The following is a 21,186-nucleotide window of genomic DNA, read 5'->3' on the forward strand; positions in this document are numbered from 1 at the left end:
TGCCAGTTTTCAGCACATGCGCTGTGCATGCTGAAAACCGGCATTTCCTCCGGCCAGACGCGTGAGTACTCACGTGTTTGGGGAGGAATTACTGCCCCATTGAATGGCTAGTGCCATTCGTTTGCCGCTGACCGTAAAATCTGGGCCGATATCTCCTTATGTGGCTGGTGTCAAATTTTGTTTGATAACTACATTAAGGCAGTATATAAATGCAAGTTGTTGTTGTACAGAAATGTTTTTGAGGGGATTGTACATGTTTATATTTTGGTTTTTCGTGAATAAAGTTTTGGCAAAAAAATCCATGGCTCTGGTGCTGTCTATTTGGTGATGTTACCAAGGTAAATATTTGCTGAATCACCCTGAAATGAAGTGTGGCGGCAAAACCACTTCCTGCATCGCAGTGACTGAATCAGGAAATAGTCTCTTGGGTTGGGAGAAAGGCAGAGTGTAAATTGATTGTTGAGTTCCGACAGTAAATCACCAATCTTGATCTCTGCTCGATTGTATTGGGTGACGATGGCGGGTTCAGCTTCACCACCTGCCAGAAGAGCACAGCTCGGCGAGGACGCACATTCTACCGTTAGAATTAATAGGATGTATATCAGAATCAGCGATTGCTTCACTTGGACTGTTGGCGGGATAATCCGCCCATTTGCTCTTGCAGGGGCGAGTATTCTTGTTCTGAGGGAATTGCAATTAATGGCTTTATCCGGCGTCCTCGCAAAAGTGGCTGAACCTTTTGATCTGTTCTTGAGGGCAATAAAACCAGGGAGCATCGTAGTTGAGTTTGAGGAAAGAAACCCACTGAGCGAAGACACATTAAATCTATTCCTCCAAGAACTCAAGACCAGGCTGCAGGAACTGATGCCCTCTGGTAACTTCTGGATCGAGAGAGTTGAAGACCCTGCGAATGCCGGAGCCCCACTGGAGCCGCTGATCTCAGGTAACTCGTTCATATTCACAAGGAGGGGGCTGAACATTGACCCGGATTTTATGGGGCTATGACCGGGTAATGAAGGGGGGTGGGAGGATTCAGGAAAGAGTAAATTTAAAAGCAGCGAGAGAAATGTCAAGGCTCTAGAGCAGAGTAGAGTTTTAGGTAAAAATAAGCAGAGTGGGTCAGGAAGGGACAAAGAGAGTAACAAAAGTAATAAGGCATCAGTGACTAAGGTGACATCAGGGGAAAATAGAAATAAGTCAAAGCTAAAGGCACTGGTCTAGAAATTCAGCTGTTTGCGCCAGCCGTTAGCGCCAGATTTCCGGCGCTATCCACTTAGCGCCCGGGCACCGCCGGATCTGCGCCTACGCCGAAATTCAGCTGGGCTTTAGCGCCGGCGCAAAGTGTTAGCGCCCGGTCAGCTGCGCGCGCATCTTATGACGTCATTCCGTCGTGCAACGCCGTTTGTGCGCCCCAAACCGGAAATTCAGTGGCGCCCGGCCGATGTTGGCGTGGCGCTGCTAAGAACTGTGAAATGGAACTCAACAGAGGCCCTGTGGGATTCGGGGAGTGCTAATTAAAGGGCACATCCACTCACCCATAAAAGCTAGGCATTTCGCTGCAATGACTTGACTGGTTTGGATTTCTGCACAGAGAGCAAGGCACAGAGATTACTGATTTCGGACACCATAGGAGAGGTATTTTTGGCTTCTAGCCAGTGCTTTGACATTTGCATCCTTGTGATTTTGCTGTTTGGAACTTTGTAATGGGGGCTGCATGGGGGGCCAACCCTCATTTCCTACATTTTGTGCGAAGGGCTGGCAGACGCTTTGAGACAGGCCCAGGCATGCCTAGACGCAGAGGGGCCATTAGGCGTCGCCAACGTAGGCCTTACCCAGTCAGGCAATACCGGGAGCAGGTCTCATATCTCACCATGACTGCGGCGCATTTTGTTAAGAGGCTGCGCTTCAGAAGGGAGGTGGTTGAAGAGATCTGCCAGCTGCTTCATGCAGATTTGCAGCCACAGCTCATGTCCAGGGCGTCTCTCTCGGTGGAAGTGAAGGTCACGGTGGCTCTCAGCTTTTATGCAAGCGGCTCCTTCCAAGCCGCTGCTGGGGACATCGCGACCATCTCCCAGTTCGCCACGCATCGCTGCATCCGACAGGTCACCGAAGCACTTTTCGCGAGGAGGCACCAATTCATCTCCTTCCCCATGACCCAACACAAGCAGGAGCAGCGTGCATTCGGATTTGCCAGGATCGCGGCCTTCCCCATGGTGCAGGGCGCCATTGACTGCACGCATGTGGCTATGCGGGCACCTATCCACAATGCCGAGCAATACCGCAACCGGAAGGGCTACCATTCCCTAAATGTGCAGCTGGTGTGTGACCACAGGCAGCGCATCCTAGCTGTCAATGCCCGCTTCCCAGGAAGCATCCACGATGCCTTTATCCTGCGACAGACTACTGTGGCTGACATGTTCCAGGCACAGCCTCAACCAAGGGGATGGCTTCTCGGGGACAAGGGCACCCTTTGTGCACATGGCTCATGACCCCGCTCCGCGCGCCCAGGACCCCAGCGGAGCTGGCATACAACGAAAGCCATCAAGCCACAAGGAACCTAATAGAGCAAACGATAGGCGTCCTCAAGCAACGGTTCCGTTGCCTGGATCGTTCGGCCGGGTCTCTTCAGTATTCGCCGGATAGAGTCTCCCAGTTCGTCGTGGTCTGCTGCATGCTCCACAACCTGGCTATCCGCAGGACTCAGGCACTGCCACCTGACATTGCCCCACCACCTCAGGAGGACGAGCAGGAGGACCCTGAGGAGGAGCAGCACCAGGCCAGGAGGGAGCGACAAGGTCCAAGGGCCGTCCGCCGGGGGCTTATTGCTCGACACTTCTAGGCCCCCTGTCAGGGAATGGCCTGGCCCACTGGACGCAGCCGCTTCGCAAGCCCTCAGCTGGTTAACCCAACAACCACTTGAAACATGACACCTGCACATGGTGAATAAATAAACATCTTTATTTGAAAACCTCAGGGCCCTTCCCACATGGAAGAGCAAAACAGAGAAGACCCCCAAAAAACAGTAACAAACTTCTGTCACTCCCAAAACCTGGGGAGGACTAACATAACATCAGCATCCAAATGGCCTCGTCACTGGCCTAACAAAAACAAGCCCCCGCAACAACACAAAGACCCCCATAAAACAAAAACACATAATGCCCCCCAGAACAGAAGCCCCCGCATCACCCAAACCCTCGCTCAACACACTCTATTGGGTGTGGCGAGAGGGCGAGTCTGTCGACAGGCGTCTTTTGCCCCGGCCCGTCCTGCTGCTGCGCCTCAAGCTGGGCCGTGAGGCTGTGCCGAGGCTGGGGGAAGGATCCTCAGGGCGACAAGGCGTCTCGCCAGATGCCCTTGGGGGTCGGCCTACACGAGGGCGGGCCCGGGAGGGGCCGGCTGGTGGCTGCTGCAGCTGTGGGTGGCCCTCTTCAGTGGCTGCAGTAGCTCCTTGCACCCTGGCTGGGGGAGTGGCAGGCTCGCCTGCACCAATGGGGACAAGGTGGGTGATGCCAGGCGCGCGCTGGTCGCCAGACACACGTGCACTCGGGCGGCCTGGCCGGGGAGCAAGCGCGCCAAACTGTTGGTCGCCAGACCGGTGTGCGGCAGCAGGGCGGCGGCTGGCCTGGCGACGCCTCCGCGCCAGTGCGAGGGTCGCAGAAGTCAGTGCCCCAACTGCGCCGGCATGTCCCCGCATCTGCAGTCCCATTGTCTGCACAGCATCTCTCAGCTGGCGACTGGCGTGCTGCGCTGCCTCGAGTTGGTCGACCCCCCTCTCATGCGCTGCCACAAGGAGCTCCACCCCCCTGGCGTGCGCTGCAGCGAAAAGCTCTAGGCCCCTGGCCTGGGCTTGGCCGAAAGCCACCACACTTTGAGCGAGGCTTTCGATTGCCTGAGGCATCTGTGCCAGCACCTCCATGATTTCCACGTGGCGGCGCTCCGACGCCGCCGACATCTCGTCCAGGAGGCGCACCTCCTGGGCGACGTCTGAGTCCGGACTGGAGGGCGCCTCCACCCTCTGGCCAGAAGGCTGGCGTGCCGCCGGAGCGCTGCCGCGTGCGGCCACGCCACTGTCACCAGGTTCTGCCCTCCCCTCCACCGCCTCCCCCCTCTGGGCAGAAGGGTCGCGTGCCGCCGGAGCCTTGCCGCGGGCGTCCATGCCACTGGGACCAGGTTCGGGGCTCCCGTCCCCCGCCTCCCCCTGGCTCTCCGGCACGCCAGACGTCTCCCCTTCATTGGCATCTCCTGGAGCGGAGGAGGGTTCCCCCGAGGTGGCGCCTTCCTGCTGCTCCTCGACGTCCTCCTCCTCCGAGGGCCTGGCTGTGTGGGCTTCAGGGAGCACCTCCTCCTCACCAGCTGAAAGCAGGAAGGCACAAGTGTAGCTTTAGAGTGAGGACAGGCCGACAGCGAGGGAGGCCGCACTGGTGCATTATGCGCATTTATCGGCCAGTGGGGAAGGATGTAGATCTGATGCGCGAGGGCAAGGATAGAGGTGCAGCCGGTCCTGTCCTTACCAGTGGGCTCCAGTATAGGGTCGGCGTCGCCGATCGCCACAGGCCCAATCACCGGGTGCCGCAGCAGTCGGGCCACCCTCTCTTCCAGAGGCGTTAGCTCCTGGAAATCGCGAGGGCCTCCACCAGTGACACGGAGGCTCCTGGCGTTCCTCGCCAGCTTGGCCTGCAAGAGAAAGGAGGGCGTCTAAGTACAGTGTGGTGCCCCGTTGCTGTGTGTGAGGCCTGCCATGGTGGAATAGCTTGCACAGTGTGGTGCCCTGTAGCTGTGTGTGAGGCCTCCCATGGTGGAATAGTAAGTACAGTGTGGTGCCCCGTTGCTGTGTGTGAGGCCTCCCATGGTGGAATAGTAAGTACAGTGTGGTGCCCCGTTGCTGTGTGTGAGGCCTCCCATGGTGGAATAGCTTGCACAGTGTGGTGCCCTGTAGCTGTGTGTGAGGCCTCCCATGGTGGAATAGCTTGCACAGTGTGGTGCCCTGTAGCTGTGTGTGAGGCCTCCCATGGTGGAATAGTAAGTACAGTGTGGTGCCCCGTTGCTGTGTGTGAGGCCTCCCATGGTGGAATAGTAAGTACAGTGTGGTGCCCCGTTGCTGTGTGTGAGGCCTCCCATGGTGGAATAGCTTGCACAGTGTTGTGCCCTGTAGCTGTGTGTGAGGCCTCCCATGGTGGAATAGCTTGCACAGTGTGGTGCCCTGTAGCTGTGTGTGAGGCCTCCCATGGTGGAATAGTAAGTACAGTGTGGTGCCCCGTAGCTGTGTGTGAGGCCTCCCATGGTGGAATAGCTTGCACAGTGTGGTAAGTGCAGAAAGAGCTCTTGATTAACATGCAAGTGCCATTGCAGCGGCAGCAGGGCTGGGCATTAGACCTTGGATGTCCCTTTGGCCCTAATGGGAGGTGCACATGCAAGGATGAGGGGGACATTGGAAAGGGTACTCACCTTGACCAGCCGACATAGGTCGTTGTATTTCTTGCGGCACTGGTCCGCACTCCTGGGAACATCTGAGTTGGAGGAGACCCTCCGGGCAATTTTGGTCCACGCCTCCCTGAACTGGCTCCTGGGAGCCTTCCTGCCACTAGCCGGGCAAACGACCCGTCTTCTTTTGCGCACCCCATGAAGGAGCACACCCAGCGCATGCTCAGAGAAGCGCTCGGCTCTTTCACGGGCCCTCTCCATGACCTCCAGGCGTTGATATGCCACACAACCAGTCCTGAGGCCTAGTTGCAGGGCTACAGCATGCAGGGCGTGGCTGCAGTCAAAGTTGACCCTTCCCCCTTTAAGAGCTGGCCGGCGTCAGGGTGTCTGCTGACACTCACCACATGATCGCACCTGCGCTGCGCCCGGAATCGGCGTTATTAGGCTGCATCGCCGGATTAGCGCCTGAACACAGGGTTCCAACGCCTTTTGCAGCGCTCGGCCAAAAAGTTGGCCAAATCTACTGAATTTCGGCGAGCTCGCCTGCACTTTCCGGCGGGCGCTAAATTTGACGAGCGCCCGACTTTAGCGCCGCAATAGCGTCCGAACTGAATTTCTAGGCCACTATATCTGAATGTGTGAAGCATTCGCAACAAAATAGATGAATTAATCGCGCAGATAGAAATGAACAGGTTTGATCTAATAGCCATAACGGAGACGTGGTTGTAAAGTGGCCAAGGTTGGGAACTAAATATTCTAGGATACATATCTTTTAGAAGGGATAGGCAAAATGGAAAAGGAGGCGGGGTAGCCCTGATAATAAAGGATAGGATAAAGACAGTAGAGAGAAAGGATCTTAGCTCTGAAAATCAAGAAGTAGAATCGGTTTGGGTGGAACTAAGAAACAGCAAGGGGCAGAAAATATTTACAATTTCAAAACCTAGCTCATTAGCATTTTAATCAACTTTCATCTCAGTGCCTTTTTTAAACACGTGAATACATTTTGCTTTAAAATGCACCCTTAAATACAAGTGTTTTTTTCCAAATCCTGTTTGCGGAAGATGTTCAAAAATCTTGAAATATGACACTCTGCCATTCTTACATGCAAATCTCAATACCTCACACTTGGCTGCATTAAAATACAAGAGGTAGAATTTCCATTGGCTCACGCTATGTTTCTGCTTTGAACTACATTGGATTACACTACATTTCTACATTGGATTACACTACATTTCTACATTGGATTACACTTGCCGTGTCTCTATCGCTGAAAAGGTAAAAAGATTTTTACCTTTAAACTTCCGGCTATGTGTCTGCTGAACTGGTTCTACTCGTTTTTCAACGCTGCTGGCTTGTAGGTAGCAGCTCCACTTGCTGTCCAGTGACTCGTTTTACCGGTTTTCAGCTTTGCTGGTCGCTGCCTTGTGATTTTACCTATTTTCCACCGCTTTGATCTACGGTGACCTCCAACTTGCATCAATTTCGCCATCATCTTTCTGCACCGCTACCGACTCTCATTCCTACAGCAACTACCTCCAACCTCGAACTCTCTACCCTTCAAATAGCTTCTGGACTTCACTCGCCTGCATTGGACAGCGGTTCATCGATGTTCCATACCGGCCCCATCCTGCTTACGTTGGCTTTGTCCTTCCTTGGGACCTCTGACTCTGACCCTGGCTTCCCTACTATTGTCTCCAACCTATTCCCTGCTACCAGGAAATATGTATTCCATTAATTATTACATTTAAACAGGCCTATGTGACCTGAGCTTTTCCCATGTCCATTCGTGTGTGCACTTTGGCTACCGCTCCGCACCCGAGCCATTCCACTTTTTCCCCCTACTTTCCTTTTCTCTCGATCCCTCCCTGACCGCTCTCTCCTGTCGGCATGCCTCCTTTCATCTCTCCTCTCTCGGATATACTGCCCTCCCAAATCGCTACCCCAATCCTTCATTACTCTTCGACCATCCTACTCTCCTGCCACCGTTCTCGGCTTCGCTGCCTCTTAGATAAGCCTACAGCTTCCCTCTGTGCCTCTCTTGGCATCCTACGAAGGGCCCATTGAGGCACTCATCGCTGCCGCCTTACGAGCAGCAATCACAACTGTCCCATCCTACTCTCTCGCCGACCTTCCGCCCAGCGCGCCCACAGGGGGCAAATCTTGCCAATCTCCTTCCCATCCAACTCATCCCCCCCCCCAGCGCTGACCCTGTGGATGCTGGCAGTGGGGCAGCCATCACCGACCCTCTCTGCATCTCCCTCCAGAATGTCCGTTCACTTGCAAACAAGGCCCCTTGCCATCCATGAGCTTATCGTGGATCATTGCATCGACATCATGGCCCTGACAGAAACTTGGTTGAGGGGTGATGACACCTTGCCCTTAAATGAAGCTTCCCCGCCTGGCTATACCTTCCACCACTTGCCCCGCTCAGACCGTTGTGGTGGCGGTGTGGCTCTCATTACCAAATCACACCTTGGTCTCCCTATTCCTCTGGCAGCTTCTCTTCCTTTGAGCATTTCACCTTATTCCAGCCCTCCCACCTCTCATTTAAAATTCTTGTTCTCTACCCAAGTACCAAAAATGTTTTATTACTGAGATATCTTCGCTGTTCTCCTCCCTCAGCCTCTGCACCGAACGACTTCTCATCCTCGGTGATTTCAACCTCCATCTCAATTCGTCATGCTCTCTCTCCTCTGAGTTCACTAGCCTCCAAACCTCCCTTAATCGCTCCCTCCATGTAAACTCCCCAACCCATATTCACGGCCACCCCCTCAATCTTGCTATCTCTCATGGCCTCACTACTCCCATCATGTCAATCGCCAATAAGGCCATCTCTGACCATTTCTTCATATAGCCCTCCACCCACATGCCCCTTCCACCCACCCCCCCAACCCTACTTCCTTCTGTGTCCGCCCCTGAAAAAAACTCTCTCCTAACTCTCTTTCAACTGCATTTATGAAATCCCAACTGTCCAGCCTCTGGCCCGCCATTCACCATGACATTTCTGCAGCTACCGATCTGCTCAACCACACCCTCACCACTATCTTTGGTGCCCTAGTCCCATCTAATTACCCTCTCTCACCCTGGCCGTTTCCCCTGGTACGGCGCTCATCTTCGCTCCCTTAAATCCGAGGGATGCAGACTTGAACAGATATGGCGGACAACTGGTTTAGCCATTCACCACCAGATCTGGCTGGACCACATAACGCATTATCGGGTCCTGCTCTCGTCTGCCAAAATTCCTCACTATTCCAGAATCATTCTGGAATGCAAAGATAAACCCCGGCTCCTATTCTCTACTGCTAACTGTCTTCTTAAACCCCTCTCTCCTGTCTCCTTCACCCTCACTTCCGATAACAAATGTGAGGAGCTCATAGACTTCTCTCTTGTCTCTAAGATTGAGACCATCCATTCAGCTGCCTCTGCCACTTCCCTTCCTTCCCCTAGCCCACCGGGCCAAACTTCCTCTAAGGTTCCCCCCCTGCCCTAGCCCTGAACTCACATCTATCTCTAGTTTCTCTCCGATCTCCCCTCATGACCTCTCCGTGCTCATCTTGTCCATGAGACCCATTTCCTGCTCCCTCGACCCTATTCCCACCAAACTGCTGACCACCCAACTTCCTTTTCTGGCTCCCATGTTAGCTGATATTGTTAACGGTTCTCTCTCCTCAGGTACTGTCCCCCTCTCCCTCAAATCTGTTGTCATTACCCCTCTCCTCAAAGAACCAAACCTTGATCCCTCCATCCTTGCAAACTACCGCCCCATCTCCAACCTCCCTTTCCTCACCAAAGTCCTTGAACGTGTTGTTGCCTCCCAAATCCGTGCCCATCTTTCCCGCAATTCCATGTTTGAATCCCTCCAATCAGGTTTCCGCCCTTGCCACAGTGCCGAAACGGCTCTCATCAAAATCACAAATGACATCCTTTGTGACTGTGACAAAGGTAAACTATCCCTCCTCATCCTTCTTGGCTTGTCTGCAGCCTTTGACACAGTTGACTACTTCATCCTTCTCCAATGCCTCTCCACCGTCGTCCAGCTGGGTGGGACTGCACTCGCCTGGTTCCATTCTTATCTATCTAATCGTAACCAGTGAATCACCTGCAACGGCTTCTCTTCCCGCTCCCGCATCATTACCTCTGGTGTCCCCCAAGGATCGATGCTTGGCCCCCTCCTATTTCTCATCTACATGTTGCCCCTTGGCGATATCATCCAAAAACACAGTGTCAGTTTCCACATGTACGCTGACGACACCCAGCTCTACCTCACTACCACTTCTCTCGACCCCGCCACGGTGTCTGAATTGTCAGACTGCTTGTCCGACATCCAGTTCTCCAATTAAGTATTGGGAAAACCGAAGCCATTGTTTTTGGTCCCCGCCACAAACTCCGTTCCCTAGGCACTGATTCCATCCCTCTCCCTAAACATCTGTCTGAGGCTGAACCACACTGTTCGCAACCTTGGTGTCATATTTGACCCTGAAATGAGCTTCCGACCAGATATCCGCAGCATAGCAAAGACTGTCATAACACCGTCCCTCTCCGCCCTTGCCTCAGCTCATCTGCTGCTGAAACCCTCATCCATGCCTTTGTTACCTCTAGACTTGACTATTCCAACGCACTCCTGGCTGGCCTCCCACATTCCACCCTACGTAAACTTGAGGTCATCCAAAACTTGTCTGCCTGTGTTCTAACTTGCACCAAGTCCCATTCGCCCATCACCCCTATGCTCGCTGACATACATTGGCTCCCGGTTAAGCAGCGCCTCAATTTCAAAATTCTCGTCCTTGTTTTCAAATCCCTCCATGGCCTCGCCCCTCCCTATCTCTGTAATCTCCTTCAGCCCCACAACCCCCGAGATATCTTTGCTCCTCTAATTCTGCCCTCTTGAGCATCCCTGATTATAATGGCTCAACCTTTGGTGGCCGTGCCTTCTGTTGCTTTGGCCCTAAGCTCTGGAATTCCCTGCCTAAACCTGTCTGCCTCGCTACCTCTCTTTCCTCCTTTAAGATGCTTCTTAAAACCTACCTCTTTGATGAAACTTTTGGTCACCTGCCCTAATTTATCCTTATGTGGATCGTGTCAAATTTTTTGTCTTAAAATACTCCTGTGCAGTGCCTTGGGACATTTTAGTATGTTAAAGGCGCTATATAAATACAAGTTGCTGTTGTTGTTGTAATGTTGAGCTGTGTCATTCAATTCCTCAGGCTTGAAACAGGGATTAGGAGCGCGATCTTGCCAGCCCTGGGGAGGCGGGTATGGAGGCGGGATTGCCGGGAAAATGGCAGAATTTGGGGGTGGGTGCCCAACCCGCCTCCAAGCCATGTTGCCAGGAGGTGGGTAGCCGTCCCGTGCCGGGTCCCGTCTCCTTGGAGGCGGGAAGGGATTACAGCCACTTAACTGCCTGTTAACAGGTAGTTAACAGGCAGAAAATAGGCTTATCACCGTTTTGCCCACACAAGTGCGGGCTTCCCGAAGGCGCCGAACCCGCCAGGGTCACTGAGGCGAGTAGTGGATCTGCAAAAGTGTGTTGTGAAGGTAAGTGATGGGTGCAAGTGTGGAGAGGTGAGTATCTGAGGTAAGTGGCAAGTGTTAGAAAAAGTGTACTTACCTTTGTTTCTTCCTGCAGGCTTCAGTCGGTGGGTATGCGGAGAGTCTCGCACCTCCACGGTAGAGATGACAGATGGCCGTTGCATTCTCCAATGCAACAACCATCTCATTTTTGCAAAAGAAAGAGGTTTGATGAGGTCTTGAATTCAAGACCTCATCAAACTACAGGGAATGTCAGTGTTTGACAGCTTCACAGAGCTGTCAAACGATGACAATTCATCTGTCAAAATCTGCAACCGGCTTTCCCTTAATTGACCGGCTAAGCCCGCTGGTCAATCAAGGGAAATAGCGTGGGTTGGCCAGAAGTTGCTGGAGGCGGGACTGTAACCCGAGAAGTGGGAGTCCTGCCTCCAAAAGCTCTCCATTGGCAAAATCACCCCCTAGGTGTTCATTGTCCCACCACTGTGCAGTTGGCTACCTCGACTGGACTGCAAAATCAGCTCTTAATTGCTTAAATCTTTTGCAGATTGTGGTGATCATTAACTTTTAATATTATGTGTGAGTTTAGGAGGACGTGGAATAAGATTGGATCCGTTCAAATCTATGTTCACCTTTTTTTGTAGAGGTGGATTTTGCACAGCATATTCTGAAAACTGTTTGTAATGAACTTGAAGATAAAGTGAAAGTCCTATCAAGCGAAACAGTGGATTGGCTTGGCATCAGATATACTATAGGGGACATCAACTGCCTTATTAAGGAATTTGAAGAAAAACGTACTAAGATTTCCATGCTGTCACAAAATGGTAAATAAAATTCAAATCAAATGTTCAAATGTTCTCAGTATCTTTTACACCTGAAACAACCAGTATTTTGTGATAAAGGAATATGCATGTAGTGCAAAATCTAAAATGTTGAAATTATTTGGCAAAATAAATCTTAAAATAAAGCAAGGATTGTTACAAAACAAACTTGAAATTGAGAAAATAAGGAACTTGTACATACAGTTCAAAAATACTTCATTGGCTGTAAAGCGCTTTGGAACTTCTTGAGGTTATGAAAGGTGCTGTCGAAATGCAAGTTGTTTGTTTGTTTCTTTCTTTCCTTCCATTCGCTTTAATTTATTTAATCTCCAAATGGAGTTGGATGTATATAAATATATATATATGGAAAAGAGAAATGGCCCAAAAACTTCTCATGACAGGGAAATTAATATTATTTGCAACGTTTACACATCTGGTCAACATAAAAATACATGTAGCATTCCATTACATTCACATTTTACCAATCTAGGTTAACCATGATATATATAAGGTTACATTCCCCGAGACATCATGCCATCAGTGCATCTGTGATTTTCTGATAAGCCTCCTGCTGTGTGCGAGACATGGTTGGTGATGTGGGGTCAAAGAAGATTTTGCCCAGAAGATCACAGGGCACTCCGAAAGTCACAAACGAATGTTACTCAGCATATAGACGGTTGGGTGAAATTAAGATAGCACTATGTATTAGCAGACACGAGGACTCTTTTTGGCAGTTGGAGAATGGTCACTGTGATCGATAGGCGAGGCTGGCATAAAGGTAGTTTGGAGTTTGCTGTAAGGACTCTATTCCATTCTCCCAGTTTCTCTGTCTCCGCCGCATCTGCTCTGATGATGCCACCTTCCATATGAGTGCTTCCGACATGTCTTCCTTTTCCTCAACCAAGGATTCCCCTCTACTGTGGTTGACACGGACCTTGACCGTGTCCGTTTCATTTCCCGCACTTCTGCTCTCACCCTTTCCCCTCCCTCCCGGAACCACAATAGGGTTCCCCTTGTCCTCACCTTTCACCCCAACAGACTCCACATTCAACGGATCATCCTCCGCCATTTCCGCCACCTCCAGTGTGATCCCACCACCAAACACATCTTCCCCTCACTTCCCCTTTCAGCATTCCGAAGGGACCGCTCCCTCCGCGACACCCTGGTCCACTCCTTTATCACCCCCAACACCCCTTCCCCTTCGCCTGGCACCTTCACAGGCAAGCACAGGAGATGCAACACATGCCCTTTTACCTCCTCCCTTCCCACTGTCCAGGGCCCCAAACACTCCTTCCAGGTGAAACAGCGATTTACTTGTACTTCTAGCAATTTAGTATACTGTATTCACTGCTCACAATGCAGTCTCCTCTACATTAGGGAGACCAAACGCAGATTGGGTGACCCCGAGCTTCTGGTCGCCTGTCACTTTTAATTCTCCGCTCCACTCCCACTCTGACCTCTCCATCCTGGGCCTCTTACACTGTTCCAATGAAGCTCAACGTAAGCTCGAAGAACAGCACCTCATCTTTCAATTAGGCACTTTACAGCCTTCTGGACTCAACATCGAGTTCAACAATTTCAGACCATAACCTCTGCCCCTATCATTTTATTTTCTTCTCTCACATGGCAGCTGTTGATGATTCTGCCAGTGCCATTTACACTTCATCTAGAGTCATCTTTTGTTTCTTAACTTGTCCCATTACCTTCTCCTTTTGCCTTGCACCATCATCCCTTTTGTCTCTTAATCTCTCCTGCCTTCCATCCTATCACAGACCTTCCCTTTTGTCTTTCCTCCCCTTCCCCTCTCCCTGCCCCTACACTTGTTAAAAACCTGTTACATCTGCAACTTTTTCCAGTTCTGACGAAGGGTCATCGACCTGAAACGTTAACTCTGTTTCTCGCTCTACAGATGCTGCCTGACCTGCTGAGTATTTCCAGCATTTTCTGTTTTTATTGGAGTTTGCTGTAGTGTTTGAGCAGGTAGTCAGGGACTGTGGCTTTTGGTCTTCCTGGGATGGGAGGAGTGGCTGGGGATAGGGTGGGGTGGGATAATGGGGTGTGTTTGCAGAACTGGGCTCACAGCTTTAGGCACTTTTCTAGCCTTAGACACACTCTCTGTTCTTTCAAAATTTCTTTATGTAATAATCTTTTTTTTTTCATTCCCTCCCACGGTACTGAAATAATGGCCTAGAAATTCAGTTGCCTTAGCGCCGCTTTTGAGGTGCTAGAGGGACTAGCGCCAGAGTTATGGCCAGTTTAGAAATTCCCTGGGGCCCTAAATCGGCGTTGCACCGGTAGCGCTGCGCCGGCACCGATGACGTCATCGGTGTGCGCAGCGTCCCGGTTGCCGTGGTAACCCGCCCGAACTCCGAAATTGAGTTGCGGCCGCCTCGCCCGTGGCAGCCGCAAACAACGTTCTGTCAGAGGTGCCTTACTCCAGTTTGCGCCGGCGCATTAAAGGCCCCGCGGCGGCCGGCCACTTTCCCGCCGGCCGCCTGCCCGCAGCTCCCTCCCCGGACTTCTCCCCCGCCCCCCCCCCCGGAACAGATGCAAGCCCGGCACTTGTCCGAGCTGCCGGGCTCATTTTTAAGCTGATTTGCGCGGGCCGCGGCCGGGTGCAGGCAGCTCCTCCTTAACGGGAGGAGGAGGCCTGCACGTCCCCAGCCTGCCGCACCGCATCGGGTGCCGCAGTGCCGGAATTGCGGCGCGAAACGGCAGTTAGCGCCGATGTACTGCCGCAAAGACCCTTCAGTAGCGCCGGCAGCCGTTTGGGCGCGGCACTACTGAATTTTTGGCGCGCGCAGGGGGACTTAGCGCCGGCACTAACTTCCGGCGCTAAAGCCCTGCCTACGCCAGAACCCAATTTCTAGGCCAATGTTTCTTGCGATTCTATTTGCTTACCATGAGTAACAGTAGAACAGCCGTTAATCCATTTCTTATTGGAATGTCTTGTTGGTTGTGAGTGTAGTAAACATCAAAGGCATGGTTAGATATGTTAGTGCATAGATGACACTGCCTGTTAGATATGTAAACCGCTTCATTAAACATTCTAAATCAATTATTTTGTTTAACAGGAAAAGGAAAAAGTTTCATACTGAATCTTCTTCTGTGTATGACATCTGACAGTGAAGAGGAATACAAGCAAAACAATATGAACCTGAAGGTAGTGGTCACTTTTTTAATGTGTAGGCAAAAAATTGTGATTACATTGTAAAAAGACAATTTAAAAATGTAACTTAATAATTTTGTTTTGATGTGTGTGCATGTGTATATGTGTGACGTGGGATAAAAATAACAGATCCTAAACATCACATGTAGGTGCTCCCCTACATTAGATATAGAATGATGCAATTTGACACTTACCCCAGAGGACAGAAAGTCTCATTCCCGGCTTCATATGCTGTTATTGCGAGATTCTTTGTTCTTGCTCAAGTTTCTAGATGGTGCACTGCATGCTTAGGATAAACTTTCAGAACCAATCTCAACATGCAATTGCTTTTTGTCAGGTCATCATAGAACATCACTGTATTAAATCTAATCATTCTGCATAACATTAAAATATGATGGTCTGAGGCGCGAGTTGGGTAGGATTGATTGGGGAATGTCACTCAAAGGGTTAACGGTGGATAGGCACTGGCAAACATTCAAAGACCGCATGGATGAACTACAGAATTTGTTCATCCCAGTTTGGCATAAAAATAAAACAAAAAAGGTGACTCAACCGTGGCTAACGAGGGAAATTAGGGATAGCATAAGATCCAAGGAGAGGACATATAAATTGGCCAGAAAAAGCAGTAATCCAGAGGATTGGGAGCAGTTTAGGATTCAACAAAGGAGGACAAAGGGATTCATTAAGAAAGGGAAAATAGAATATGAGAGTAAGCTTTCAGGGAACATAAAAACTGACTGTAAAAGCTTTTATAGATATGTGAAGAGAAAAAGATTGGTGAAGTTAAGCGTAGGTCCCTTGCAGTCAGAATCAGGGGAATTTATAATGGGGAACAAAGAAATGGCAGACCAATTAAATACATATTTTGGTTCTGTCTTCACAAAGGAGGACACAAATAACCTCCCAGAGATGTCGGGGAACATAGGGTCTAATGAGAGGGAGGAACTGAAAGAAATCAGTATTTGTAGGGAAATGGTGTTAGGGAAATTGATGGGATTGAAGGCAGATAAATCCCCAGGGCCTGATAATTTACATCCTAGGGTACTTAAGGAAGTGGCCTTAGAAATAATAGATGCATTGCTGATCATCTTCCAACATTCGATGGAATCTGGAACAGTACCCATGGATTGGAGGGTAGCTAATGTTACCCCACTATTCAAAAAAGGTGGTAGAGAGAAAACAGGGAATTACAGACCAGTAAGCCTGACATCGGTAGTGGGGAAAATGCTAGAGTCCATTATAAAAGATGTAATAGCAGAGCACTTGGAAAACAGTGACAGGATCGGACAAAGTCAACATGGAAATACAAAAGGTAAATCGTGCTTGACTAATCTACTGGAATTTTTTGAGGATGTAACTAGTAAAACAGATAAGGGAGAACCAGTGGATGTGGTGTATTTGGACTTTCAGAAGACTTTTGATAAGGTCCCACATAAGAGATTAGCATGTAAAGTTAAGGCACATGGGATTGGGGGCAAGGTATTGACTTGGATAGAGAACTGGTTGGCAGATAGAAAGCAAAGAGTTGGAATAAACGGGTCTTTTTCCGAGTGGCAGGCAGTGACTAGTGGGGTACCGCAGAGATCGGTCCTTGGACCCCAGCTATTCACAATATATATTAATGATCTAGACAAGGGAACTAGATGTAATATCTCCAAATTTGCAGACGACACAAAGCTGGGTGGTCGTGTGTGCTGTGAGGAGGATGCCGAGAAACTACAGGATGATTTGGACAGGTTGGGTGATTGGGCAGGAGCATGGCAGATACAATATAACGTGGATAAATATGAGGTTATCTACTTTGGTGGCAAAAACAGGAAGGCAGATTATTATCTGAATGGCAATAGATTGGGAGAAGGGGAAGTGCAACGAGACCTGGGTGTCCTTGTGCACCAGTCGCTGAAGGTAAGCATGCAGGTGCAGCAGGCGGTTAAGAAGGGAAATGGTATGTTGGCCTTCATAGCGAGAGGGTTTGAGTACAGGAACAAGGATGTCTTGCTGCAGTTATACAGGGCCTTGGTGAGACCACACCTTGAGTATTGTGTGCAGTTTTGGTCGCCTTATCTGAGGAAGGATATTCTTGCCATGGAAGGAGTTCAGCGAAGATTCACCAGGCTGATACCTGGGATGGCAGGAATTACGTATGAGGAGAGATTGGGACGATTGGGCTTGTACTCGCTGGAGTTTAGAAGAATGTGAGGGATCTCATTGAAACTTATAAAATTCTGGCAGGACTAGACAGACTAGATGCAGGGAGGATGTTCCCGATGGTCGGGTAGTCCAGAACCAGGGGTCACAGTCTAAGGATAAGGGGTAAGCCTTTTAGGACAGAAATGAGGAGGAATTTCTTCACCCAGAGAGTGGTGAACCTGTGGAATTCTCTACCACAGAAGGCAGTAGCGGCCAATTCATTAAATATATTGAAGAAGGAGTTGGATATATTTCTTAAGGCTAAAGGGATCAAGGGGTATGGGGTGAAAGCAGGGACCGGGTACTGAACTTGGATGATCAGCCATGATCGCATTGAATGGTGGAGCAGGCTCGAGGGGCCGAATGGCCTACTCCTGCTCCTATCTTCTATGTTTCTATGTTTCTATATGAGACTCTGCCACTATTCTATACAGACTTCACTTATAAACTAACTGTCCCTAAACTGCCCCACTCCAGAGAGTTGTCTTTTGGATGAGATTTTAAACTGAGGGCCTGTCTGCCCTCTCAGGTGAATGTAAAATATCCCATGGGACTATTCAAAGAAGAGCAGGGATGTTATCCCAGTATCCTCGCCAACATTTATCCCTCAACAAACACCAATAATAAATAGATTATCCGTTCGTTTCTCTGATTGGCGTTTGTGGGGCCTTACTGTGCACAAGTTGGCTGCTGTGTTTCCTTATATTACAACAGCAACTGCACTTCAAAAAGTACTTCTGGCTGTGAAGTGCTTTAGGATATCCTGAGGCTGTAAAAGGCGCTATATTAATGCAAGTTCTTTCTTTAACTGATAATCTCTTTAGACTACAGGCATATGGGTTCACTGCCACCTTGAGCCTGTGTGTGTGTTTATGACTAAATCACACTATCTCGGATTGTCTCTTCAGAGAAAGAGTGAGAAAAACAAAAACTGCCCTTCGACCCCGCTCCCTTCACTACGTATGTTGAGGATTAGCCTGCTGACTTGCCAATCAAAGTTACCTCCTTGAATGAAAAGCGACCTCCTTGGTGCGGAACTGTGCAGCACCTGTATGACTCATTATTTAAACCCCTGCCAGGCATATTGGCCCAGAATTTACTGGATTGGGGCATCTCGCTGCGTGCGCCGTGATTTGTATTTTTTTCCTCACCATTCAGCTCCAATTATTTTTGATCCACAAAATGCTGGAAGTGCGAATTGATGATGAGGGAAATGGGGCATCTGAGCCTTTGGTGAATGATGGGACCAATAGTTTACCTCCTTAACCAATTAAATTTAAGGACAAAGAAAGAAACAATGCGAGTGATGGAAAAGGGTGAATTAAAGTAAATTAGATACAGAAAGAGAAATAAAGAGAGGCAAAGGTTGGACTAAGGGAGAGAGATAAAAGAGACAGAAAGCAAAATAAGAAAAAAAAAATTACATTTTAAATTTTAAAAAAACCTCTAGGAATAATTTCCTACCTGCAGTGGTGCGACTTCACAGTTTCAGTTGTTCCCTTTCAGGGTCTCCAAGGTTGAGTGGCATGTCAGGACCATAAATCACCCCATTAACAACGTCCTTACATTGTTAAATACCAGCCATAGCTTTCTGCGGTGAGTTTAGTGTGCATTTACGGTGCAAATCTAGCAATTTCTTGACACTCACGGGGAGGTTGACGATGAGCTCCTGTTTTTGTGAGTGTAATAGTGGATTGGCGCAAATCGTCCAGCAATTTGTGGCGATTCACAACTCACGGCATCCTTCCTCGCCACAAACTTCTGGGTTTTCAAAAGGAGTAATAACAGTGTGCATCGTGAACTCGTCGTTATTTTCCCAGGAAATTCTGGGCATTCGAATTAAAACCCAACCTCTCATAATGGTAGCAATTGCTCAGAACCAAACCTAATGATCCCCATCTTTAAGCTAAATTAACATGTAAAAGTAAACAATATATCTGTGATAGCTGGTCTCTCTCGTGTCCCACTTAGGAAACTTCCTAATCAACATTCTAAAGAGTCTGTGTATCTCTGGGAGTTAATCTTTGTAAAATAAATCTGACCTTTCATCAATAAAGTAACCTAAATTAAAACAAAACCATTTCCAGGCCTTATAGGTAAAAGTTCCAAAGAGTTACATTGGCCCTGAATTTGTGGTCGGAGGCTTCCCACGAGGAAATACCTCTGATCCGCAAATAAAATCCGCGCCTACCTGGTGGTCCGGGAGGTACGGAGATTCGCAGTCCCGAACTTCTCTGGGTACCTGCAGTTAGAGGCCCACGTATCCCAGGGGTGCAGGCGGTTCGTGAGCGCCCCTGGGATCACGTGGGCTAGACCAACGAATGACCGAAGGGAATCCCCATTCATTCTTATCGGGTATGTACGGAAACCCTGTAAATATGAATGGGAATATCCCAAAAAATACACCCAGACATCAAATAAATAAAATTAAAAATCACATTTAAAATGGCATTTAATTAAATATTAAAAACAAAAATTTAATTTTTTGAAAATAAATTTACATGTTTTAAAGGGGCTAAAAATAAACTTACCATATTTAACAAATTTTTTAATGTATAAATGATTGATAAAATGTTATTTTTCTGTTTTTTTAAACTCTTAACACTGGTAAAAGCAGGCCTTACGCCTGGTTTTACCAGGTGTAAGAATTTCATGGGCATTCAGTGGGCAGAAGTTGGGCAAATACCCTGTTATGAATCTTATGATCCATGAAGAAAGACTCATGAAATAACACTGGACGGCCAGCTGGTGGCGCTGTCCAAAGAGTATAAATACTCGGGCGTGGGCCCAGCTTGCCCAGGACATTGTGTAAACAGGAACTAGTGAAAGATAACTAGACCTCCATGTTTTGAAACAAGTTGATTAAAGCCTTGCTTTATACTCGAACCAAGTGCGTAGTGAGTTTTATTACGTCATACCCCATCCGCGGATGCGGATGACCTGTCAAGAAAATTCTTGACAGATCGCAAGTTCCGGGTTTTAGCACATGTGCAGCGCATGCCTAAACCCGGAACTTGCGCGGCCCCTACGGGCATTTACACATCTTGTACGCACCCATAGGGGTTGCAAATTATGGCCCATTAAATTTTATGAATGTGTGCTTACGATGGGAATTTGTATGCGCACTCCCCACAATTTTCTATTCATTGCAATTATGGATGGAAAATCGTATGGTGTGCCCACGTGAATTCCCTTTAGGCATTGCCAGCAGGCGAGGCTCTGTGCCGGGAGTGCATAATCATCAAAATGACCCTAATCAAAAGCTGTAGATATATGCAGCCTACTCCTGATAATTCAAAGTTGCATATTTTGTGCAAACAATTTCAGTTATTCAGTTATTTGAAATAAGTGATTTAAATAACATAGAAAAATGGTAATTTAATGTTAAAATATGTGAAATATCAGATCATTTGAATGAAGTAAGTTTGAGCTAAGAACAGACTGTACGTTGCTTGAGTATCTTTCAACGTAGGGAAAAGTTTACAGATTAAAGCCCTATTTTTTTTCTGTCTGTGTACGTGTATTCCTCATTTATTCAGCCTCACATACTGACAAAAATCCCATCACCAGTGAGGAGAGGAAAGGAGACGAGCCCAATTCCTTTAATAGAGCATATGCAGACAACGGAAAAAGTGGCCTTGGTTTCCTTCTACACAAGGCCTGCTTCTGGGTCATGCCCTTCATTCTTTGCCTCCTGCCATTGGAAGTAATTTTTCTTCCCCTTTTTTTGTTTCTTGCATCAGACAAAGTCCAGTGTTGTGTTACAGTTTGGGAACTGCCTTGCAGTGAAAGATTTCAAGATGTGCAAAATTGATGAGCTTTTGTTATTACAAAGCATCAATGCCACTTTAACCCATCTTATACTCCGCAACTCAGTGTCAGTGTCCTCGGGCTTATGCTGGTCACTTTGGTCTCAATTGACTCCCTTCAGCAACCTGTTTGGCAGCACCAAGTGACCAGAGCTCTTTGGCTACTGTCCAGATAATCTGATCAGCCTTAGCACAGCAGTTAATTGTGGTTGATCCTGAAACCCAACAAGAGGAAGTGGTGCTGACTGCA

The 21,186-nt window shown here is 48.8% G+C and overlaps 1 protein-coding gene across 1 annotated transcript in view; it reads left to right on the forward strand.

Annotated features, from left to right (window-relative positions):
* Positions 1 to 390: 390 nt before the first annotated feature.
* Positions 391 to 21,186, forward strand: part of LOC147123109 (uncharacterized) — a 70,604-nt gene continuing 49,808 nt past the window's right edge. The window contains exons 1-3 of the mRNA XM_085965295.1: positions 391 to 943; positions 11,592 to 11,771; positions 14,843 to 14,931. Coding sequence (XP_085821421.1) covers positions 517 to 943; positions 11,592 to 11,771; positions 14,843 to 14,931 — 696 coding nt within the window. The 5' untranslated portion in view covers positions 391 to 516. The remainder of the gene's footprint in view (positions 944 to 11,591; positions 11,772 to 14,842; positions 14,932 to 21,186) is intronic.

The sequence above is a fragment of the Somniosus microcephalus genome, chromosome 2, assembly GCF_052327205.1.
Source record: "Somniosus microcephalus isolate GS21.2 chromosome 2, FLI_Smic_1.0, whole genome shotgun sequence".
NCBI lineage: Eukaryota > Metazoa > Chordata > Chondrichthyes > Squaliformes > Somniosidae > Somniosus > Somniosus microcephalus.